This window comes from Nicotiana tomentosiformis, chromosome 11, assembly GCF_000390325.3.
Source record: "Nicotiana tomentosiformis chromosome 11, ASM39032v3, whole genome shotgun sequence".
Classification (NCBI taxonomy): Eukaryota; Viridiplantae; Streptophyta; class Magnoliopsida; order Solanales; family Solanaceae; genus Nicotiana; species Nicotiana tomentosiformis.
The window spans coordinates 76,328,462-76,346,665 of record NC_090822.1 but is presented as its reverse complement, the minus strand read 5'-3'; the positions used below and the strand labels follow the sequence as shown (position 1 = coordinate 76,346,665).

The window sequence follows — 18,204 nt, the reverse complement described above, 5'->3', positions numbered from 1 at the left end:
CTCAATTTCTCCTACTCAAATCACCAATTTAAATGATAAAAACAAATATGGAATCATGAAATATAATCAAATGCGGGTAAAGAACACTTATACCAATCCAAATTGTGAAGAACCCCTCCAAAATCGTCTAAAACTGAGGTCTACAACTCAAGATATGATAAAAATGGGCAAACCCTCGAATTATAAACATTCTACTAGAGATTCCGCTTTTGCAGTCACAAGGTCGCTTCTGTGGCAAATATCTCACACCCGTGAGAAACCCACCAACAGTCATTGACCGCATCTGCGATCGTAAAGGCGCTCCTGCACTCACGCTTATGCGACACCTCTATCGCATGTGTGGTTCCTCTTTTGCAATAGGAATACCGCATTTGCGGTCCCTGCCTTCTCCCACAAAGTACACATCTGCACCTTGTTGGATGCATATGCGGTGCCGCATCTACGGTCCTTTATCCGCAAGTGTGATGTCATTAGTAACCACGCCCTTCAGCAATGCAACAAGGTTCCAAAAAATCCGAAACTCGTCTGAAACACATCTTGGGCCCCCGGGACCCCGTCCAATTATACCAGCCAATCCCAAAACATAACACGGACCTACTTGAGGCCTCAAATCACATCAAACAACGTCAAAACTACGAATCACCTCAAATCAAACTTAATGATCTTATGAACTTTCAACTTCTACAAATCGCGCCGAATCATAACAAATCAGCTCGGAATGACGTCAAATTTTGCATGCAAGTCCCAAATGACACAATGGAGCTATTCCAACTCCTGAAATTGCAATCCGAATCCGATATTAGTAAATTCAACTCCCAGACAAATCTTTCACCCTTCCAAATCTTCAACTTTCTAACTTTCACCAATGTGCATCAAATCAACCTACGAACCTCCAAATCCAAATCCAGACATGCACCTAAGTCCAAAGTCACCATACGAAGCTATTGGAATCATCAAAATACAATTCCGTAGTCATCTTCACAAAAGTCAAACTCCGGTCAACTCTTTTTACTTAAGCTTCTAAAATAAGAATTGTTCTTCCACATCAATCCCGAATTATTCGAAAACCAAATACGACCATATACGCAAGTCATAATACATAATATGAAGTTGCTCAAGACCTTAAGTCACCGAACGGGACACTAATTCTCAAGATAACCAGTCGAGTTGTTACACATGTACATATTACTATGCTACTAGATTGGTGTATTGATATATTACGTTGTCGATGAAAGAACCAGGTCCCTTGAAGCAGATGTTTGAAGAGTCTATGCTCAAAAGTAGTTTTGATTATTAAACAACAACTGACAACGAATCAGATCTCATGAAGAAATTTGTTGTGCTCATATACAGAGTTGTAGATGTGTCATGCAAATATCAACAGAATCAGGTTCCTTGAAAATACTAATCAGAAGCTGGAAGCTTATTCCTAGTCTAAGTAGGTTGAGCTAGAATTCTGTTGCAATTTGGATTCCTTGAAGGAATTATTTTGTGGGCTGAAAGTATGGTAATAATTGGAGGAATTCATAGTCAACAAGTATTCATTAATTATGGAAATACTTGTATGGAAAGAAAGAGCATGCGAAGGAATCTTTAAGGAAAGTCAAATCCTAATATAAGTCGGATTTCTTAAAGAATTAAATTTGTGGGCTACTAGGAAAATAATAGCTGAAGGAATTCTTGTTGAAAATGGATTCAATAATTAAGGAAGTACTTGCATTTAAGGAAAAGGTTTGAGGAATTTGAAATAAATAAGGAAACCAAATCCTAAAAGATTTATTTTCCTTAACGGATTTCTATTAAGGTTTGGAGCATAAATTGGAGAAGGATTTCGTCCAACCTCATGCTTATATAAATCATCACGTTGCTTTTATTGAAGATAATGCTATTTCACGAAAATACAAAGAATCATTCAAGAAAAATAGCATTCATAGAAAGAAGGTACTTTCAAGGATTCAAGCTGCTCAACTGAAGAACTAGGTCTAGAAGACGAAACTGCTGAAATTCTTTAGTTGTTTAGGTTGAGTCAATTGTTCTTAAATTGTAACCTATTTTGCTTTTGAGAAGTGTAAACATGGTGATCAAATTTTAAAGTATTTTGTTTCGCTTTCTAAGCTAGAGTTAGTTTAGAAAGGGGTAGCTATAATCGAGTTGATTGTAGAGGAAAGGTACTAGAGTTAGTCTCCTTGGTTATAGAATTATAACCTAAAGCTTAGCTACAATTGGGTTGGTTGTAGGGGTAGGGTACTAGAGTTAGTCCCCTTTGTTATTGAGTTGTAACCTAAAATTTCTATTTGAAGTTAGTAAAGTTTTGGGAAAAATCCTACTAGGGTAGGTTGTGATTTCTTACTCCCTTGAGCAAGGAGTTTTCCACGTAAAAGTTGTTTTGTCGATTATATTTCTGCACTTCACTTTCAATTTTCTGTCAAAATAGTTTAGTCAAAGAACCAGGTTCATTGGCACGCAAAAATTGGGTACGACACAATTCATCCCCCCTTGTGTCTAGGTACATCCTAAAATAATAATTGGTATAAGAGCAGGTTCTTTCAACTGAAGGCTAACACCTTGAAAGGATCTGAGATGGCTGCAAGTCCAGGTGTTCAAGAAGGACAATTAACCATAAGGCCACCATTGTTCAATGAAAAATACTATGGATGGTGGAAAGAAAGAATGCGAGACTTTCTAGAAAACGAAGATTTAGAACTATGGGATATCGTTGAAAGAGGTCCAAAGGTTCTCATGGCAAAAGAAAATAAGGATAAATTTATTGGCCTAAAATCCAGGGAGAAGTATAATAATGAAGATATCAAATTTGTGCAGAAGAATTCCAAGGCATAAAAGATATTTATTTGTGGCATTGGACCTGACGAGTACAATCGAATTTCTACGTGCGTTAATTCTAAGCAAATCTGGAATGCTTTGCAGACTGCTCATGAAAGTACGAACCAGGTCAAACAATCTAAGATTGATATGCTCACAAGCCAATATAAATTTTTCAAGATGGAAGAAGGGGACATTATGCAGGAGATGAATACACGACTTACTTCGATCATAAATTAATTGATCTCTTTTGGAGAAGTTATTCCCAGACACAAAATCATTAGAAAACTCTTGAGTATTCTGTCACCTTCCTGGGATAGCAAGGTCAATTCAATCATTGAATCAATAAATATGAATACAATGACCATGGATGATCTTATTGGAAACTTGCAGACCTATGAGCTAAAGTTGTCTCAAGATCGTGATATGGCTAAACCTTGCACGGATAAGAACCTGGTTCTCAAGGCCACTGAAATGCTGGGAACTGATGATGATGATGATGATGATGATGATGATATGTTACTATTGACACGTAGATTTCAAAAGATGATAAGAAAGGTTGGTTTCCATAAAAAGGGAAGAACCTCCAAAACAAAGGATCTAGAAAAGAGTAATTCAGATGGGTGTTACAAGTGTGGCAGCCTTGATCACTTTATTAAGGATTATCCAATGTTGGAGTTCTAGTGGAATATAAATAATCTTGACAAAGTGAAAGAACAAAAAAAGTATCAGGTCCTTGATTGAAAGATGCAAAAGAGGACAGCGGATGAGATTGTGAGAAAGACACTAGCTTCCATGGGAAATACCTCAAGCGATGAATCTGATAATGAAAGCAAGATGGAAGATCAATCTATGATGGTTGTAGATGATTCCAACTCAGATAATGAAAATATATGTGCATTGATGGCAAACTCAGATTCAGAAGTCGAAGATGGTCAAGGTGAGTTAAGTTTTCTCGATCTCATGGAAAGGTTCATACTTACTCCAAAAAAATTGGTTTCTCTATCTAAGATCTTGATTGATGCATATCATAGCCTCTGTGCTGAAAAGGGACAACTCATAAATGAATATGCTTCTCTTAAGGTTGATAATAAAGACCTGGAGGTAAATGACAAAATCCTGGAAAGAGCTGTTAAAGATCTAAGAGATCAGGTTCTTACTTTAGGTAATGAAAAGTCAGTTTTAGAGATTGAAAATAAAATTATTCTTGATGCACCTGCGAAAGGAAAGAGTCATGCTAGTGAGATTCAGAAAAACCTAGAGAACAAATTGAAAAAGATAAAAAATGATCTTTGTGCTGAACATGAAAAACGTAGGTTGTTTCAGGAGAACCTAGACAAGATTAGCTATGAACTAGAAAGAACTTTGAAGTGGAACAGCTCCTCGAAGATGTTAACCACTTTGCATGAAAACCACAGTATCAATAGAAAAGGACTAGGGCATAAAAGGTCAAGGCTTTATATAATCCCAAATGTAAGTATGTTCTTATCCCTAATAATTATCTCTGCACACACTATGGTAACAATGGTCACTTTAAAGTTTCATGTAAGGCCAAATTTCAAGCAACCCCAAAGAATACTGAATATGTTGAGAAAAGGAAAACAAATAAACCTAGTTCTTTATTGAAAAATGCTATATTGCTAGGTTGGGCAAAAAAGAATCTAATTCATCCTTTTACCCAAATAAAGAGACCCAAGCTTGTCTGGGTTCCTAAATCTAACACCTAATCTAGTTTTGCAGGCTAAGGAGAGAGGGAGCAACCAATTGTGGTACTTGGAGTTGTATATTGGTTGCTCGAGGCACATAACTAGAGAAACAAATCCTCTCACTGATAGCCTTCAAAGAATGGAGTGTGGCATTTGGTAAGAAAGATCAATTCATTAGTACAGATAGGTTGGTAAGTCCCACTACCATGCGATTGAAAGTGTATTTGTTTGTTAAAAGATTAAAACATAATGTTCTAAAGTGTGTGATAAAGGGAACCAAGTTCTGTTCCCTTCTGGTATGTGTATTATGACTAATTAAAATTCTGGAAACCTGGTTCTCAAAGAAAAAGGCACAAAAATGCTTACAAAGTTTATATTAAGTCTCTTCTAAGGAATAAACTAACCTGTCTAACTGCTTTGGATGATGATTCTTTTCTATGACATAAGCGTCTAAGACATGCAAGCTTGTTACTCTGAACAAACTAGTGACAAAGGACCTGGTTCTTGGTCTGCTAAAATTCAGGTTCAAGGAAGATAAAATATGTGATGCTTGTTCTAAAGGTAAACATATAAAGTCCTCCTTCAAATCAGAAAAGTGGTAAGTACTTTTTGACTCTTAAAGCTATTGTATATGGATTTGTATATTCCAATGAGGGTTCAAAATAGAGGAGGAAAGCGATATGTGTTTGTGAGTATTGATGATTATTCTATGTGCACATCTGGATTGAAGCCATAAAAACTTCATGTTACATAGTTAATAGGTGCATGATTTGACTTTTGTTGGAGAAAACCCCCCTATGAATCACTAAAAGTAGAAAACCCAATCTAACTCATCCAAGAGCTTCTGGCCGTGAGTGTGTTGTGTATAATAATGGAAAAGAGGCCTTAGGTAACCTTGATGTTAAAAGTGAGGAGAGTGTCTTCCTTGGGTATTCATCACATAGTAAGACATATAAAGTGTATAATAAAAGAATTATATATTGAAAAACGTGTTCATAAGATTTATGATAAAATTGATCACTTGGTTGAGAAAGTTTTGCAGGATAATGAAGATGATGGTGAAATCGGACTCATACAAAAATATGTTTACGGACCAATTCCAAATATCTTGGAAAACATTATATAAAAGGCAGAGCCGGTGAACGAATGAGGTTCTCTAGAAGTTGAGCGTGATGTACAACTGACAGGGGAAATTGAACAAGCTAATATTGAACTAACTGGTAACATTGAACCTGGTTCTTCAGTTGATTTAGATGAAAATAGAGCTCAGAAATCACATGTGAGTAATTGGTAACACAAACGTTCTCACTCAGTCCAAAATGTTCTCACCCACTATGAATTCTAAAATCATAACAAGACCCAAATAAGAGCTTTATCAATTTGAAAGGAATAAAGTATAGCATCTGTAACCCCTACCAAAAAGACAGATTAATCATAGGAACTAGCTGGCTTTTAGAAAAAGCTGAATGATCAAAGTACTACCACAAGGAAGAATACATAAGCTCTACAAGGATTGAATCCAGCACTAAAGGCATGGTATAAACGATTGTCAAAATTCCTTTTTGGGAATGGTTCACAAGAAGTAAAATTGATAATGCATTATTTCTAAAGAAGAAAGTGCGTTTGCAAATCTAATGTGAAGTGAATCTTAGATGCGCATGATGGAAATACATAAAGGTGCTAAATTAGTTTGAGACGGATAATGTGAAGACAATCAATACTCCTATTTGCACTTCTACTCACTGGATACGAACAAAAGAACCTTGTTCATGTGTTAAAGAAGAAAATTTTTGTAGTTTGTCAACTGCAGAGGTTGAATATATTCTTGTGGCATCGCGTTATGCTCAATTGATGTGGATCAATTAGTAGTTGGAAGACTATAATGTGGTGATTGAACGGGTTCCAATACCTTGAGATGATACAAGTGTTGTGGAAATGGCAAAGAATCTGGTTCATCATAAGAGGGCAAATATATTGATGTGAGACATCACTTTTTGAGAGATAATGTAGAAAAGAGTCACATCTCTATGGAGTATTGCAAGACACAGGAGCAGATTTTGGATATCTTTACCAAATATTTTGGACACTCTGCCACATTGAGGAAATTAGTCAAAAAAATGGTTCTTTCGACGTTTAGGTATGTACCTCCTTGCCAATATTGGTTGCATTAACTTGTTAAATTGCCACGTCATTGAATCAGGTTCCTACGCCCAATCTTGATCTTCTCTAAGTCTTAAAGGTAATCATGACTTCCAACAGTCCGCATGAAAGGGGGAATGAGTCTCAAGTTAGTGGGTCTTTCTATGTCAGCCTCCTTAACTCTAGACAAATTAGAAGGGTTGATTGTAAACTTCAAAATTGATTTATTTTCTCTTTATCTAAGATCCCGGTCCTCAACAAGAAAATCTTTCCCAATCTGTATTTGTTGAATCCAAACACACCAAATTTGTTGGTGATGCTTCATCCACTGAGCCCCAAAATAATTCTTCAAAATTTCTAGTCTTGTGCATAAAAAACCTAAATCCCAGAAACCTTTGTCCCTAAAACCAAAATCAATACTTGTTGATAATGCCGATGAAGATGAAAATGAGAAATCAAAAGCTAAACGTTCTGAAAAAAGGGCAGTTGGTCCTTAGGGGGAAGATTCAGAAGTTAGGGTTGATTATACACGAGTTCAAGAAGAACATGCAAATACTCACGTTGTTATACCTAGTGGATTTGTTTTTGAAAAAACCTTTGATTGTATTATATGATGTGCAAAACAGTAGAGGTGGGTAAGAGAAAGAAGTGAGAAAAGATTAAAATAATGGAGTTAGTAGTAAGGGAGAAGGTGCCCCTGGTACTGAACCAGGTTCTTCAGCTGCCGGTAAGGGTGGAAAATGTGTTTGAGAGAATGACCGAAGAAGTCAGAGATGTCGTACCTCGTACTCTAGTATTTTAGAGGGTGTTGGAAACGAAAGTGCTGGTGAAATTAAAGCTGACAAAGAGAAGCAGTCCAACCAAGAACCTGGTTCCTTGGTCCAGCTGGACTGAAATTATGAACAAAGAAGGAAGATAACGGATAGAAAAAAGTGAACAAAGAAGATGACATTGATGATCTGCCTTAGTCTAATAGGGAAGTACAATTGCTAAAGATCTATTGGTTGCTAATGAACTTGAGAAAAAAAGGGCATGCTCCGATTAACGGATGAACAAAATAATATTATGCCTATAGATCTTAAAATAGATAAAGAATCTAAAAAAGAACAGGTTCCTCTGCTTTGAAAGAAAAAAATGAGGGACAATCTTGATAAGGTAGTGACTAGCTTAAAGGAAGAAGAAAGCTAAAGAGAAATCATGAGGTGAAGTTAGGCATCATGTTTGTGAAGAGGAAAGCTAAATCACTACGTAAGGAAGCATTGCATTGATTGACAGAAATGATAAGGAAATAATATAATGGGAATATCTATGTTGTGCAGAAATAACCCTCTTCCAGTCAGTGAACCTGGTCCTTAGTCTTTCCTAGACAAGTCCAAGCCCAGTCCATTCCGGGTCAAGTCCTGTTTTGAATTGTTATCTTTTGTGCTCTGCTTGTTTAATATTTTTTTTGTGGCATTTGAATTAGGTTCTTGTTACTTTTGTTGGTTTGGGTCAAAGAGGCTTAATATGGTACATATAAGAATTTTTGTATTCTTAGTTTGATGAGTGTCTTAAGAAGGATAATATCATGAGATTAATGTTTGAGTTCTTGATTTATGTGCATGTTAGTGTAGCCCAAGAGGCTATGAGCTTGATATTTCTTAGTTCTAACTTTTGACTCTACTAACGCTTTATTTTTCGATGATGCCAAACGAGGGAAGTTAAGTATGTGCACATATGTTGATCAGTGAAACTAGTTCTTAAGCACTTGGACGATTAAAGGGTGTTGTCATTGAGTTTGTATGTATGCAGGTTCTAACATTCAATTATGCCTAACCATCTACAGGACTGCGAGGAATAAAAAGCGAGTCCCTTAAACTTGTGCATACATGGACAAATTGGAAAAAGAGTGTTGTCAATAAAACTGGTTCTTATGCCGAAGATTGATGAATAATCGGGCAAGCCGCTGACTGATTTTCTCATGGGTTTGTCATTATCATAAAGGAGAATTTATTGAGCTGATCATGAATTATATTTTGATGATTAACAAACTAGATTAATTATGTGGAAGAACCAGGTTGCATGTATAGGTTACTATGAGCACGTAATTATTTTCTCACCTAAAACTACTCCTAAAAGGTCCAAAAATAGTTTTGTCAATTATTTTAAATTTTCTAGAAATTTATAAGATATTTTATATGTTGGTTTGTTTGCATTTATTTGCATTATTAGGAGCATGTTAAATCATAAAGAATCACCAAAAAATACTGTTTTATTTTGTTCACCGCATTTTCAAATTCTAATTGCATTTCTAGCACTCAAAATGCGTGCTAATTGTATTTTTCATTTAAACGCAAAATCATAAAAATACATTAGTTATTAACTCTACATTTTAGGACCTACCTAGTCACATAATTAGTAGGATAATTTATAATTTTTATAGTTATTCATTAGATAGAATCAGTAAGTAGGCTAATTTTACAAATAATATGTTAGTTAATTAGTGGCAAATTGTAAAATGAAGAAGAAAGGATGATAAGGCTGCTAATCTCAAAATGAAACTGGGCCACGATTTTAGGCCTAGTTTTACTAAGAATACCCTTCTGGTTCAATCCAATACCCGGTCCAAACAACCTTGCCATCAGACCATCTAAACAACGCAGTCTTGCAACAAAGCTACGTCGTTTTTCCCCCCTTTAAAAGAACGGTTGATAAAAATTCAATCTTTATAAACTACCCCTAATACCCATTCTTTCTCATCTCTCTTGGAAAGTCGGAAATCGCTTCCGCTGCCCATCATCGTCCCTCCACCTTCACACCACTATGGACCACTGTCTGACTGTGGTCGAAAATTGACCCACGGTGGCGGGCCACCTCCAATCGGCCCAAAATTTTTACCAGATACTCCTCACCTCTTCCTTATCCCTAATATGTCAACCATTTCCTCAAAAACCCACCCAAAATCCACAATTAGTGGATCTCAGAATTCAAGAAAATCTGAAACTGCCCCTTTCTTGATACCTCTTCAATTCTTACTCGACTGAGGCTAAAATTCACACCAACGACATCTCTCGATGGTACTTTTGATTTGTGGTGGTTTTATCTCATTTCATGGCCATCGGGGCCTGGTCAAACTACGGTTGACCGGCCAGTCCTCTCAAAGCTTCTTCATTCATCACATTCGGCATGTAGGAGCTATTGCAATATTTTAGCACTGGTCGGCGTGACAAATTCCGATTGGTGCTTGTATAGAAATGATGTCACCAAAACTCACACCACAAATAGAGGTAGTAAGGCGGGCAAAGCAATAATAAAATCCAACGCAAGTCGGGGTCGAATCCTTAGGGAGTTAGAATTGGGATTAGGTATATATTTAGTGTAATTGTATAATATGCCTTAGAATACACTTCCACATGCTTGCTTGTTGTTTCTACTTCTACTTTAAACTATTGATTGCAATTATAAAACTAGGAGACTATTTTTTGTTTTGCTTATTTTCTAAATGATAAAATATCTAGGATCGTGACTTCCACCTAGGTGGTTACCTAATGGGTTGAAAACTCTAGGACAAACCTGATTGGTCGGGGTTGTAATATAGCAATCACACGCAATTACTCACTCTATACCTCTCGGTAGTTTGAGTGGTTTTACCCAATTTGGCTTTCTCAAGTCCAAATGGGTATTGCACAAAACAAGTGATAAATGCTCAAGTCGGGTCTTACTATCCCTAGATTCAACCCTTTAATTGGGGCTATCAATTTCTTGAATTCACCTCAATTTCTTGTTAGCCAAGGTTTTCTAGACTTAGTCTCTCTTTCTCAAGTAGAGACTAAGTCAATTGGGCATGAATCAATGTTTGCAACCAGTAATTCTTGAATTCAAGCAAGAACTAGGCTAAATATCACTAACCCAATCACAAACAAGTCCTAAATCAAAAATCCATTAAGTACCCACACTAGGGTTGGGCCACAACCCTAGCTAGAAATTTAGCTACTCATGAAAAATAAAGTAATACAAGAAGAAATTAAGATAGAATGCATAATAATTTTTTAGGGAACGAAAATATAATGTTTAGAAGCTAATCTAGTACACTATTACTCAAAACAGTGAAGAAAAACGGCTTAGGTGCTCTCCCAAAACAAGACTTACCCTAAAAATGACAAAATATTATATTTATACTAAGCTGAAAAAATATCTCACAAAAATGCCCCTGCGGAGGTTGTGCGGCTGCATAATTATGTGTGTGGTTCGCACAACGAGACCTGTCTTGACAGGTTCCAGTTCTGTGGCCGCATAATTCTCGATTGCGGCCGTACTCCTTCAACTACTGCGGACCGCACATTTGTTAGTGCGGTTGCACTCTTACTTCTGCGGACGCACAATTATAGTGTGGTCTGCACTCCTTGATCTTAGGCTTTGGCTATGTGAGACTTCGGCGTACCACATAAAAATGAGTGCGGTCGCGCTCTTGATTATACGACCACATAAAAAATGGTGTGGTCCGCATTTCTTCTTGAACTTGAAATGCCATATCTCTGATATTTGTCTTCAGCGGCCACACCAGAATTGTGCGGTCCGCACTTTACATGTCATTTCTTATCAAAGATTTTCTTCATTATCTGCGGCCGCACTCAATATTGTGCGGTCCGCACAGTGCCCTTTTAGTCTTGTTTTTATCCTTCTCCAATATTATTCCTTCTTGAGTTGATTTTCATTTCTTTAGCTCATATTCTAACACTCCTGCAAGCAAGCATATTTCGTTAGATTTTGGGAATACCTTTAAATAATTTTGATCTAAAACGCAAGTTAAAAAGTGCAAATAATCAATCAAAATTCCTACTTATCAATGAAACTAGTGCTTATGCCGAATATTTATGAATAATCGAGCAAGCCGCTGACTGATTTTCTCATGGGTTTGTCATTATCAGAAAGGAGAATTTATTGAGCTAATCATGTATTATATTTTGATGATTAAAAAACCAGATTAATTATGTGGAAGAACCAGGTTGCATATACAGGTTACTATGAGCACGTAATTATTTTCTCACCTGAAACTGCTCCTAAAAGGTCCAAAAATAGTTTTGTCAATTATTTTGATTTTTCTAGAAATTTATAAGATATTTTATTTGTTGGTTTGTTTGCATTTATTTGAATTATTAGGAGCATGTTAAATCATTAAAAAAAACCAAAACAATATTGTTTTATTTCGTTCATCCCATTTTCAGATTCTAATTGCATTTCTAGCACTCAAATGCCTGGTAATTATATTTTTCATTAAACGAGAAATCATAAAAATACATTAGATATTAACTCTGCATTTTAGGACCTACTTAGTCACATAATTAGTGGGATAATTTATAATTTTTATAGTTATTTATGAGATAGAATCTGTAAGTAGGCTAATTTTGAAAATGATATGCTAGTTAATTAGTTGCAAATTGTAAAGTGAAAAAGAAAGGATGATAAGGCTGCTAATCTCAAAATGAGACTGGGCCACGATTTCAGGCCTAGTTTTACTAAGAATACCCTTCTGGTCCAACCCAATACCCGGTCCAAACAACCTTGCCATCAGACCATCTAAACAACGTTGTCTCGCAACAAAGCTACGTCGTTTCACTTTTTTCCCCATTCTAATAAGAACGGTTGATAAAAATTCAATCTTTATAAACCACACCTAATCCCCATTCTTTCTCAACTCTCTCGGGCAATCGTAAATCGCTTCCGCTGCCCATCGTCATCCCTCCACCTTCACACCAATATGGACCACCGTCTGACTGCTGTTGAAAATTGACCCACGGTGGTTGGCCACCTCCAATCAGCCCTAAATTTTTACCATACACTCCACACCTCCTCCTAATCCCTAATATGTCATCCATTTCCTCAAAAACCCCACCAAAAATCCACAATTAGTGGATCTGAGAATTCAAAATAATCTCAAACTGTCCCTTTCTTGATTCCTCTTCAATTCTTACTCGACTGAGGCTAAAATTCACACCAATCGACATCTCTCGATGGTACTTTTGATTTGTGGTCGTTTTATCTTATTTTATGGCCATTGGGGCCTGGTCAAACTACGGTTGACCGGCCAGTCCTCTCAAAGCTTCTTCATTCATCACATCCGGCATGCAGGAGCTATAGCAACATTTTTGCACTGGTCGGCGTGACAAATTCTGATTGGTGCTTGTGTAGCAATGATGTCACCCAAACTCACACCACAAATATAGGTAGTAAGGTGGGCGAAATAATAATAAAATCCAACGCAAGTCGGGGTCCAATCCTCTGGGAGTTAGAATTGGTATTGGGTATATATATAGTGTAATTGTACAATATGCCTTAGATTACACTTCCATATTCTTGTTTGTTGTTTCTACTTCTACTTTAAACTATTGATTGCAATTATAAAACTAGGAGATAATATTTTTGATTTTGGTTGTTTTCCAAATGATATAAGATCTAGGGTTGTGACGCCCACCTAGGTGGTTACCTAATAGGTTGAAAACTCTAGGACAAGCCTGATTGGTCGGGGTTATAATATAGCAATCACATGCAATTACTCACTCTATACCTCTCGGTAGTTTGAGTGGTTTTACCCAATTTGGCTTTCTCAAGTCCAAATGGGTATTGCACAAAACAAGTGATAAATGCTCAAGTCGGGTCTTACTATCCCTAGATTCAACCCTTTAATTGGGGCTATCAATTTCTTGAGTTCACCCTAATTTCTTGTTAGTCAAGTTTTCCTAGACTTAGTCTCTCTTTCTCAAGTAGAGACTAAGTCAATTAGGCATGAATCAATGTCTGCAACCAGTAATTCTTGAATTCAAGCAAGAAATAGGCTAAATATCACTAACCCAATCACAAACAAGTCCTAAATCAAAAACCCATTAAGTACCCACACTAGGGTTGGGCCACAACCCTAGCTAGAAATTTAGCTACTCATGAAAAATAAAGCAATACAAGAAGAAATTAAGATAGAATGCATAATAATTGATTAGGGAACGAAAATATAATGTTTAGAAGCTAATATAGTACACTATTACTCAAAACATTGAAGAAAAATGGCTTAGGTGCTCTCCCAAAACAAGACTTACCCTAAAAATGACAAAATGTTCTATTTATACTAAGATGAAAAATTATCTCACAAAAATGTCCCTGCTGAGGTTGTGCGGCTGTATAATTATGTGTGTGGTTCGCACAACTAGACATGTCTTGACAGGTTCCAGTTCTGTGGCCGCACAATTCTGGATTGTGGCCGCACTCTTTCAACTACTGCGGACTGCATATTTGTGAGTGTGGCCGCACTCTTGCTTCTACGGACGCACAATTATAGTGCGGTCTGCACTCCTTGATCTTGGGCTCTGGTTGTGTGAGACTTCTGCGGACCGCATAAAAATGAGTGCAGCCACGCTCTTGATTATGCGGCTGCATAAAAATGGTGCGGTCCGCATTTCTTCTTGAACTTGAAATCTTATCTATCTGATCTTTGTCTTCAGCGGCCGCACTAGAATTGTGCGGTCCGCACTTTACATGTCATTTCTTATCAGAGATTTTCTTCATTATCTGCTGCCACACTGAATATTGTGCGGTCCGCACAGTGCCCTTTTAGCCTTGTTTTTGTCCTTCTACAATATTACTCCTTCTTGAGTTGATTTTCATTTCTTTAGCTCATTTTCTAACACTCCTGCAAGCAAGCATAATTCGTTAGATTTTGGGAATACCTGTAAGAAATTTTGAGCTAAAACGCAAGTAAAAGAGTGCAAATAAGCAGTCAAAATTCCTACTTATCAATGAAACCGGTGCTTATGCCGAATATTTATGAATAATCGAGCAAGCCGCTGACTGATTTTCTCATGGGTTTGTCATTATCAGAAAGGAGAATTTATTGAGCTAATCATGTATTATATTTTGATGATTAAAAAACCAGATTAATTATGTGGAAGAACCAGGTTGCATATACAGGTTACTATGAGCACGTAATTATTTTCTCACCTGAAACTGCTCCTAAAAGGTCCAAAAATAGTTTTGTCAATTATTTTGATTTTTCTAGAAATTTATAAGATATTTTATTTGTTGGTTTGTTTGCATTTATTTGAATTATTAGGAGCATGTTAAATCATATAAAAAAAAACAATACTGTTTTATTTCGTTCATCCCATTTTCAGATTCTAATTGCATTTCTAGCACTCAAATGCCTGGTAATTATATTTTTCATTAAACGAGAAATCATAAAAATACATTAGATATTAACTCTACATTTTAGGACCTACTTAGTCACATAATTAGTGGGATAATTTATAATTTTTATAGTTATTTATGAGATAGAATCTGTAAGTAGGCTAATTTTGAAAATGATATGCTAGTTAATTAGTGGCAAATTGTAAAGTGAAGAAGAAAGGATGATAAGGCTGCTAATCTCAAAATGAGACTGGCCACGATTTCAGGCCCAATTTTACTAAGAATACCCTTCTGGTCCAGCCCAATACCCGGTCCAAACAACCTTGCCATCAGACCATCTAAACAACGTTGTCTCGCAACAAAGCTACGTCGTTTCACTGTTTTCCCCATTCTAATAAGAACGGTTGATAAAAATTCAATCTTTATAAACCACACCTAATCCCCATTCTTTCTCAACTCTCTCGGGCAATCGTAAATCGCTTCCGCTGCCCATCGTCATCCCTCCACCTTCACACCACTATAGACCATCGTCTGACTGCTGTTGAAAATTGACCCACGGTGGTTGGCCACCTCCAATCAGCCCTAAATGTTTACCATACACTCCTCACCTCCTCCTAATCCCTAATATGTCATCCATTTCCTCAAAAATCCACAATTAGTGGATCTGAGAATTCAAAATAATCTCAAATTGTCCCTTTCTTGATTCCTCTTCAATTCTTACTCGACTGAGGCTAAAATTCACACCAATCGACATCTCTCGATGGTACTTTTGATTTGTGGTCGTTTTATCTTATTTCATGGTCATCGGGGCCTGGTCAAACTACGGTTGACCGGCCAGCCCTCTCAAAGCTTCTTCATTCATCACATCCGGCATGCAGGAGCTATTGCAACATTTTTGCACTGGTCGGCGTGACAAATTCTGATTGGTGCTTGTGTAGCAATGACAAAATATTCTATTTATACTAAGCTGAAAAAATATCTCACAAAAATGCCCCTGTGGAGGTTGTGCGGCTGCATAATTAATTGTGTGGCTCGCACAACGAGACCTGTCTTGACAGGTTCCAGTTCTGTGGCCGCACAATTCTGGATTGCGGCTGCACTCCTACAACTACTGCGGACCGTACATTTGTGAGTGCGGCCGCACTCTTGCTTCTGCGGACGCTTAATTATAGTGAGGTCTGCACTCCTTGATCTTAGGCTTTGGTTGTGTGAGACTTATAAACCCTAAACCCTATGCGGCCGCTTAAAAATGGTGTGGTCCGCATTTCTTCTTGAACTTGAAATCCCATATCTCTGATAATTGTCTTCAGCGGCCGCACCAGAATTGTGTGGTCCGCACTTTACATGTCATTTCTTATCAGAGATTTTCTTCATTATCTGCGGCCGCACTCAATATTGTGCGGTTCGCACAGTGCCCTTTTAGCCTTGTTTTTATCCTTCTCCAATATTACTCCTTCTTGAGTTGATTTTCATTTCTTTAGCTCATATTCTAACACTCCTGCAAGTAAGCATATTTTGTTAGATTTTGAGAATACCTTTAAGCAATTTTGAGCTAAAACGCAAGTAAAAGAGTACAAATAAGCACTCAAAATTCCTACTTATCAATGAAACTGGTTCTTATGCCGAAGATTGATGAATAATCGGGCAAGCCGCTGACTTATTTTTTCATGGGTTTGTCATTATGAGAAAGGAGAATTTATTGAGCTGATCATGTATTATATTTTGATAATTAACAAACCAGATTAATTATGTGGAAGAACCAGGTTGCATGTACAGGTTACTATGAGCACGTAATTGTTTTCTCACCTGAAACTGCCCCTAAAAGGTCCAAAAATAGTTGTCAATTATTTTGATTTTTTCTAGAAATTTATAAGATATTTTTTTTGTTGGTTTGTTTGCATTTATTTGCATTATTAGGAACATGTTAAATCATAAAAAAATCACCAAAAAAATACTGTTTTATTTCGTTCATCGCATTTTCAGATTCTAATTGTATTTCTAGCACTCAAATGCCTGATAATTGTATTTTTTCATTAAACGCAAAATCATAAAAATACATTAGGTATTAACTCTGCATTTTAGAACCTACTTAGTCACATAATTAGTAGGATAATTTATAATTTTTATAGTTATTCATTAGATAGAATCGGTAAGTAGGCTAATTTTGCAAATGATATGTTAGTTAATTAGTGGCAAATTGTAAAATGAAGAAGAAAGGATGATAAGGCTGCTAATCTCAAAATGAGACTGGGCCACGATTTCAGGCCCAGTTTTACTAAGAATACCCTTCCGGTCCAACCCAATACCCGGTCCAAACAACCTTGCCATCAGACCATCTAAACAACGTAGTCTCGCAACAAAGCTACGTTGTTTCACTGTTTTCCCCATTTTAATAAGAACGGTTGATAAAAATTCAATCTTTATAAACCACACCTAATCCCCATTCTTTCTCAACTCTCTCGGGAAATCGTAAATCGCTTCCGCTGCCCATCGTCGTCCCTCCACCTTCACACCAATATGGACCACCGTCTGACTGTTGTTGAAAATTAACCCCTGGTGGTTGGCCACCTCCAATCAGCCCTAAATTTCTACCAGACACTCCTCACCACCTCCTCAACCCTAATATATCATCCATTTCCTCAAAAACCCACCAAAAATCCACAATTAGTGGATCTGAGAATTCAAAAAAATCTGAAACTGCCCCTTTCTTGATTCCTCTTCAATTCTTACTCGACTGGGGCTAAAATTCACACCAATCAACATCTTTGAACGTTACTTTTGATTTGTGGTGGTTTAATATTATTTCATGGCCATCGGGGCATGGTCAAACTACGGTTGACCGGCCAGTCCTCTCAAAGCTTCTTCATTCATCACATCCGGCATGCATGAGCTATTGCAATATTTTAGCACTGGTCGGCGTGACAAATTCTGATTGGTGCTTGTGTAGCAATGATGTCACCCAAACTCACACCACAAATATAGGTAGTAAGGCGGGCGAAATAATAATAAAATCCAACGCAAGTCGGGGTCCAATCCTCTCGGAGTTAGAATTGGTATTGGGTATATATTTAGTGTAATTGTACAATATGCCTTATATTACACTTCCATATTCTTGTTTGTTGTTTCTACTTCTACTTTAAACTATTGATTGCAATTATAAAACTAGGAGATAATATTTTTGATTTTGGTTGTTTTCCAAATGATATAAGATCTAGGGTTGTGACGCCCACCTAGGTGGTTACCTAATGGGTTGAAAACTCTAAGACAAGCCTGATTGGTCGGGGTTGTAATATTGCAATCACACGCAATTACCCACTCTATACCTCTCGGTAGTTTAAGTGGTTTTGCCCAATTTAGCTTTCTCAAGTCCAAATGGGTATTGCACAAA

General features: G+C 36.9%; 1 protein-coding gene across 1 annotated transcript; it reads left to right on the top strand.

The window, feature by feature from the left end:
* Positions 1-3,180: 3,180 nt before the first annotated feature.
* Positions 3,181-3,504, top strand: LOC138901700 (uncharacterized). The gene has a single exon (XM_070189482.1). The coding sequence runs from the start codon at positions 3,181-3,183 to the stop codon at positions 3,502-3,504; it is 324 nt and encodes a 107-aa protein (XP_070045583.1).
* The last annotated feature ends 14,700 nt before the right edge of the window (positions 3,505-18,204 follow it).